General features: G+C 42.8%; 1 protein-coding gene across 1 annotated transcript; it reads left to right on the forward strand.

Annotated features, from left to right (window-relative positions):
- The first annotated feature begins 733 nt into the window (after window positions 1-733).
- Window positions 734-7418, forward strand: LOC122741080 (vacuolar ATPase assembly integral membrane protein Vma21-like). The gene is made up of 2 exons (XM_043984160.1): window positions 734-1841; window positions 4502-7418. The coding sequence occupies exon 1, from the start codon at window positions 1368-1370 to the stop codon at window positions 1683-1685; it is 318 nt and encodes a 105-aa protein (XP_043840095.1). The 5' UTR covers window positions 734-1367; the 3' UTR covers window positions 1686-1841; window positions 4502-7418.
- Window positions 7419-8008: the final 590 nt, after the last annotated feature.

Here is an 8008-nt window from a genome sequence, read left to right on the forward strand (position 1 = left end):
TAAATTTCAGAGGGAGAATATGAACCAAGGTTTCTCTTTTTTTTTTCTTTTTTTTTTTTTTTTTGATGAGGCAATTGGGGTTAAGTGACTTGCCTAAAGTCACACAGCTAGTAAGTATTAAGGGTCTGAGGTCGGATTTGAACTCAGATCCTCCTGACTTCAGGGCCAGTACTCTATCCACTGCGACACCTAGCTTCCCCTAAGGTTTCTCTTGACACCACGGTACAGTGCTTTTGCCACTGAACCTCCCTTTACTTAACTAATTTGAGAGGAATAGCTCTGTCCCAGGCTGCTGTGGAAGGTCTCAAGGACCCAAACCTACATGTAACTTTAAGCTGCTCTTAGCCACAAGGGTTTCTAAACAAAACTTGGAGAATTTAAACACCCTTATCCTGAAATGGGACCCATGAGACTCAGAGGAAGCTGGTGGTGCAGTAGGTAGAGTACTGACTGGACTTGGAGTCAGGAAGATCTGAGTTCAAATCTGTTCTGATACACTACCTAGCTGTGAGATCCTGGGCAAACGATTTAACCTCTGTCTGCCTCAGTTTCCTCAGTTGTAAAATGGGGATAATAATAGCCTCTCATGGGGGTTGTGAGGATCAAATGAAATAATATTTATAGAGTGCCTGGAGCATATTTTTAGACCGACGTTTGTGTCATCTGTGACACAAAAGGAAGTTAAAAATCTCTGCCTTGGCGTTTAAGGGAGAGGAAATGAATGATGAAAGGAGGTGTCACAAAGTGAAGGGTATTTGACTCATCCTGAAGTTCTGATGCCTCTGGGCCCTGGAAGCAGGCTACGTGTGTGCCTGTATGTCTCTGCGTTTCTATTCTTGTAAATGTGTCTATGTTGCCCCTGCTTACCTGTCTTCTGTGTCTATCACTGAGTCAGTCTTCCTTTCGATTTAGTACGAGCAAAGTTTGAGAAGGCAGTGATACAACAGGTAGTGAGACCTTATGGGCAGCTGAAGATACAGGAAAGGTAGGGAGGGCAGGACCAGGGGCTGAGATCCAGGTGTCCGGCTGTGTGCAGCTAATGATGACCAGCGCCTTGGCAACAAGTGACGGTTTTGCAAAGGTAGGGAGAGCAGAGACAGACGCCAAGCCTGCGTAAAAGCTACGCATTTCCACCAGCGGACTAGGAGGGGCCGTTGCCAAGGGCTCCGGGGGGACATGCGACAGCATCCCCCCTTAGGCCCCCCAGTACCCCCGAGTCACATGAGCTCCAGGATCCAGTGTTGGGGCTGCGAGGCTGGCGCAGAGTGGGGTCAGCTGACGGCGCTGCGGCCCCTCGGCTTCAGTGAAGACAAGCAGGGACACCCTCCCGGACAGTCTGCATAGCCGCTGTCCAGCCCGATCCCGAGATGGACCCAATTGACGAGAAGAAGCTGCGGGCCCTGCAGATGCTGCAGCCCCCCGGTCTGGGCAAGGGTCGAGCGCTCCTGGCCACTCTGCGGACCCTGATGCTCTTCACCGCGGCGATGATCACCTTACCCATTGGGCTCTACTTCGTGTCTAAGACGTATCTCTTCGAAGGCATGCTGGGCTTGCCGACCATCGACAGCTACTTCTATTCCGCGATCGTGGCCGTGGTCTCCGTGCATATAGTGCTAGCTCTCTTCGTCTACATGGCCTGGAACGAAGGCACCCGGCAGTGGCAGGAGGCGAGCAAGCTAGAATAGGAGAACAGCAGCCCCGCCCGGATGGCCCTCACCCACCCACCCACCTCCTAGCCCCCCGGCTGGGGAGGGGGGCCCAGCGGAAAGATCCGGGGCTTGGGCATCGTGGGCATCCGTGGGGGCCGCTGCTTTCCACCCGACCCATGAATGTTTGAGGAGGTAAGCATAGCTGCCAATCCCGACTTCATGCTTCGGCCCCTGTGGCTGGAAGGGGAAGTTGGACGGAGGGAAATAGAGTGTTTTACAACTGAAATCGGGTTTGGGACGTTTGGCAGGCTGGCGCAGCCCACTCTCTTAAGGAAACTAACTGCGCTCCGTGTAAGTTGTGCTATTAATTAGAGATGGGCTCTGATTTGGGAGCATTGAAATGAATCTGCCTGTCGCTTGACTCATAACACCCTAGGATTTCATCTTTGGAGCTGGACGGGACTTCATTGCAACAATACTGATCTTTAGTGTTCCAGCGTCATGTTGAATTTTTCAGTAGGATTTCTTGGCTGAAAAGGGACGGGGTTGGTAAATCACAGATAGCCTCTCTCCTTACTGTTAAGTGACTTGAACACTTTGGGCCCTTCCTAAGGGTTTCCTAAATAGAAAGGAATTTAATTTAAGGCATCTTAATGTGGATAGGTGTGGAGCTTGGGGGAGGGAGGTGGAGGGGGGGCGGAATGACATCAAGGATGGAGATAAGAGATTCAGGACTCAATAGTATAGACGTGAGAACTGTTACCATGGCAGCAAAAGAAATTGCAGAGCGAGAGAGGGAGAGCGAAGGGAAGAGGGAACGGGGAGGGAGGAGAGGGAGAGGAAGAGAGAGAGAAAGACCGAGTCAAAGGGTGCCTCTACTGAAACCAGACGCTTGCTCCTCTTTACAATGAAACGAGTGTTAAAAGGGACCTGTGAATCAGCCTTGAATGAAATTCTTGATTCAGTTTTCACTACGATAAATCAGTTAATTGACTTTAGCATTGACTCAAAATCCCAGCATATGTATTCGACGCATTCCATTTGTAAATTAAGATTTTCTAATTGTGTTCACCATCATGTGTCAGTCAACAAACATTTATTAAGAGCCTACTATGAGCCAGGAACTGTGATGAGCACCGTGGGTATAAAAACAGGCAAAAACCGGGGTGCTTGTTCTTAAGGAGCCCACCTTCTAATGGAGGCCATGAAAACAACTGTGCAAATACAAAGATAAATGCACACATATATGCCCCTATATATACACATACATATATACTGCCTTCCATTTACACTATATATACACATATGTATATATGAATATACATTTATATATAGTGTAAATGGATGGTAATCTCAAAAAGAAAACACTAACAGTGCATGCAGGGATGATAGGGGTTGGGGTGGCAGATACCCATTAAAGCCTCCTCCAGAAGGGGGATGATGTAGTTTCTAGGTATGACTAGTCAGTCAGTAATTCAACCAGCATTTATTAAGCATTCTGTTAAATGCTGGGGATACAAAGAAAACATTCTTTTCACTGGGAAAGACAAGATGAAAAAATTGTACATATACAACATGCCTACACATACTATATACTACATACATTACACATAATGTAAGGTAAAATAGGTATGGTCATTCATTTTTATATGTTGAGAATACAAAAAAATCCATAGCTGGATGATTTTAGTCATCTAATAAGTAATCCTTGAGAAACATCCCAGCTTACAGGGAAACAGGCTATCGGGATGGATAGCACAGTGCACCTGGATTCAGGAAGTCTTTGGTTCAAATCTCACTTCTGACACTTAGGATCCTATATCTGGAGATCTCCTAAACCCAATCCCTAATTTTACAGATGAGGCAACTGAGACCCTGGGAAGTAAAGTGACCTGCCCAGGGTCATACAAGTGGTACCTGGCAGATCTGGGATTCAAACCCAGGCCCCTCTGAACTCAACATCCAACCTGTTTTCTTCTGCACCATGCTGTGAGACTATTTGCAAATCACTTGATTTCTCTGAGGCTTCATTGCCTCAGCTACAAAATTGGGCCCATAATGTTACTAGTACCCAGTACTAAAAGCTTTCATTTATTATAACACTTTAAGGTTTCCATATCAATTTATATAACTGTCTCATTTGACTGTCACAACCACTCTGTGAGGTAGGTGCTGTTGTTATTCCCACTTCACAGGTGACTGAGGCTCAGAACAGTTAAGTCACTTGCCCAGGGTCACACAGCTAGGAAGGTGGATGTGCCTACCACGAATGCAGGTGATACAACCCCCTTCGACGTTTTAGTAGATAGTCCATATGAGTGAGGCAAAGGAAATACAGTAACCATGGCAGACAACCTACCCACTTAAATATGAGGGAGAAAATCAGATTGGATAATAAAATAATTTTGTCATTTGGCCACTAGAGGATGACAGGTTTACATAGCTGAATATTCCTCTCTGTTTTGATTCAGAATCCTGGGAGAGTAGCCTCTTATGTTTAGAGACATAGAGACTCAACCAGCTGAGTCCCAGAGAAGTGAGATGTCCAAAGTCACAGAAGTAATAGATGAACATATTCAAGTCTTTTGACTCCAGATCCAGTTTTCTTTTCACTTTGTAAGCTTAATAAGTCAGGTGCAGAGAGAGTAGATAGGAGGATTAGTTTCTAAGAGTGATCCACATTTTCTCTACCAGTTGAGGAAAATATGGGATTGGGTAGGAATTAGAAAAATTAGGTAGTGGTGAAATAACAGCATATATACTGTGATAAACAAAAGAAAGGGAAAGTTTGAGAAGCAAACACAAACTATTGACTTTATAACCTTAAATGTGTGTCTCATTACTCATTTCAGACTCCAGCGTGGATATTGTGCTATGTCTCCATATTCCCTGTTTATGACACCAGGAGAGAGAGCGGCCATCACTTGCAGTGCCAGTCAAAGACTCCACATATTCTGTGATAAAAACACCGGCTTGTCCTGGTACCAATGGATACCAAGGAAAATTCCTCAGTTCTCCATTTACTTGGTTTCCACTCTGTACTCTGGGGGGTCCAGCCTAATTCAGTGGTGGTAGGTATGGGATAGATTTCATTATCAAAATCAGAAGCCAGAAAGCTGAAGATTTTGCAGATTATTACTGATAATCATCCCACCTACCATAGTATTCCAGTACCTATTATAGCCTTCCCCACCTCCCTGGACCTGTTTGGTTCTTTAGCTCAGAGGACCATCTGATTCATCCCAAAACCTATGTCCAGAGCAGCCGCTGTTCTCATATCAAGATATAGCTCAACTCTGCCCTATGCTTTGGGGTCTGTTCCTCTCATAATCTATAGTATTATTCCAAAAGCAGTATGGGGTCATGAAAGGAGCACAAGGTTCAGACTCAGAAAACCTGGTTTTGAATCCTAGCTCTACCACTAATTAGATGCAATTTACTTCAGTTTACCAATCCACTGAATAAGTATAATGATTTTTTTTAATCATGCCACCTCCATCATAGATGAACTTGTATGTAAATTGGATCAAGTCCAGATCTCAATTTCATCATCTTAATGCCACTGCCACTTCCTTGGTAGATCTGGTCCTGAGGGGTTAAGAGTGCAAATGTGCCAGGTCCACTTTTGTCCCTCTTAAGAATGTCATTGTAAAGCCACTGAAAGATATGCTTCATTTCACATCTATTTGATGTATTTCTGGTTCTTAGCTAAAGTTGTTCTGCTGCTCTTTGGAATCCCATGTATTCATTCATTCACTGCTTTTGCTTGTCCTGTGGAACAATGACACTGGTCTTCTGCCCTTCTCTATGTAGCTTTGCAAATTGAGCTCGCATTCCAAACTATTGCTACCTGTGGCTATTATATCTCTGCTTTGCAAAGTTGAGTGCCTGCTACCTGTGACAGTTTCTGAGCTCTTTTGATCTTCTTGTTGTGACAACTAGTCAGCATAATTTGGACTTTTCTAGGAAATGATGATAAAAGCAATGCCTATTATCCATTTCTGATTTTGAGACCCCCCACAATTTGATGCTTACTTTAACCTTTTCTCTTATCAGTAGCTAATCTGATTGTATAACATCAGCTGGTTTCAAAATCACTGCTACAATGGACCAATGGTTTCCTGTCTTTTAAGATATCATGTTACATATTTGGCACATCAAGTGCTTTCCACACTTCTATCAAAGATATTCACAATTTATTGATGTGAGGCTTCTGAGTAGTCTACAAGTCTTTGACTCCTTTCCTTTCTTGTTCCTGAACCTTATTCTCCAACATAGTTTTTATCATCTCCACATGCTCACTTCAGCATCAAAATTGTTTATTTTGTTTAGAGAATCTCATTGAGTTCTTTTAAAAACATTTTCTACCCTTTCCTCTGTAATGGATATTGGTATATAAGCTTTATTCACCTTTGCTGTGGTCTGTAAAATTGGTGAAAACTTCAACATGAGATAACAAAATATAGCATGAAATGATATTTCTTGTTGCCTTGGAGTGTCATGAAAATAATTTGACATTTCACTTATTTACTTTTCTAAAGATCTACCAGCTATTCTTCCATTTTGCTGTGGCTTTGTTATAGCTTCCAGTTTTATTAATAGCTAGAATAGGGCTAAGTGGTTGGATATATGCTAAAATAAATGCAATTCAATATGGCAGTTGTTTTGCACATTGTCTAAATGAAAGGATTTCTTGTTGAAGGCAAAGTTCTCCAATTGCTTCTATTTACAAGTGGCCTGCATCAAGACCAGGAATACACTTAATATTTAGTACAGTGCCTGGCATTTAGTAAGCACTTAAATGCTTGTTGACTGACTGATTGACAGTAAAATATCCAGAAATGTGAAAGAGCTTAGTGTATCCAATATGGAAAAATAAAGTGGATGAAAATTGAACATTCCTCAAGTTATATCATGGTGCTAGAAGGGTGGTCCAACTAGCTAGCACATTGATATATATTTTATGGGTAATGAGCCTGGACCCAGAATTTCATAGGAAGAGATTAGGTTGAATTGCATATAGTGAATTGTGCAACGCTTTGCTTTTAGTGATCCCAAACTGCACTATTGTGAAAACCCAATTCTTTAATGCTGTATTTTCCCAATGACATTATAAGCTGCTGATCATGGAATACCACATTCTCAGAAGACTCGGTTAAAGATAGCCTAGTAGGCAAAGGAAAGATGCATGGCAGTAGTGAATTGTTTGTAGCCTGCTACCAGTGATGGCTTGTGCATAAGATTTGGCTCCAAAGGCATTGAAGTGGGGACTAGCTCAAAAAGAATGTGGGCTTCTCTTGTAGTAAAGATGAGAAAATGGATGGATAACTCAAGTGACACATGGGGATTCACAAGATCCAAAGAGAACCAGAAGAAGCTCTTCACATTGGCTGGATCATCTATGAAGGGTTCTTGGAGAGATTTCATCAAGACTGACAGAAGGATGAAAAGGCAGGGATGAGTTATGAAGTAAAGGATTGCCAACAGAGTGGGGACATCATTTTTTGGGAATGACAACCTTCTGGGTATACCTTAAATCATGCCTGGCTGGCAGCTACTTTGTTGGTTAAGTCCCTGCATTTAAAAGCCTGCTATTTTAGAAGAGAAGCAAGTAGGTGAGAGCAGGAGCTAAGGGTTTGTCTCTCTCAACCCTAAAGGGGAAAAAGGGAAAGCTTAATAAGAAAGGCAATAAATTGCACCTAAGTGTATATATGTCTACATCTTGCTCTAAATGTGTTATCTTTTAAATAAATTGTTTAGTAACATCAATCAAGGTTGCTGTGTTTGGCTATTTCAGTTAAATTATTTACAAAACACATCCTGTAAAATATAGAGAATATTATGCTTTGGGCTTAATTCTTCATGAACCCTACTGTTGGAACCATGGACCATCCAGTGGAATTATCATTGGCTTCTCGTAGCCACTTGCCCTAATTCCAGGCAAAGGAGCTAAGAAGAAATAATTAAGCTTCTTCATTGTGGGACCTGTATGTAAACCATGTAAGACAACAGTTAGGGTCAGAAATCATAGGATCGGGCGGCTAGGTGGCGCAGTGGATAGAGCACCGGCCCTGGAGTCAGGAGTACCTGAGTTCAAATCCGGCCTTGGACACTTAACACTTACTAGCTGTGTGACCCTGGGCAAGTCACTTAACCCCAATTGCCTCACTAAAAAAACAAAAAACCAAAAAAAAGAAATCATAGGATCATAGATCTAGAGCTGAAGGGATATAGCAGTCATTTTAGTTCCTTATTTTACAGATGGGAAAACTGAGAAGTGACTCATATATACATAGTAACTCCAAGGCCGGATTTGAATCTAAGTCCTATGGCTTTGGTGCCAGTTCTCTTTCCAGGGG

This window comes from Dromiciops gliroides, chromosome 2 (genome assembly GCF_019393635.1).
Source record: "Dromiciops gliroides isolate mDroGli1 chromosome 2, mDroGli1.pri, whole genome shotgun sequence".
Classification (NCBI taxonomy): Eukaryota; Metazoa; Chordata; class Mammalia; order Microbiotheria; family Microbiotheriidae; genus Dromiciops; species Dromiciops gliroides.

Bases quoted from the DNA above. Each gene is read 5' to 3' on its own strand.
- LOC122741080 (XM_043984160.1), top strand. From the start codon at position 1,368: ATGGACCCAATTGACGAGAAGAAGCTGCGGGCCCTGCAGATGCTGCAG.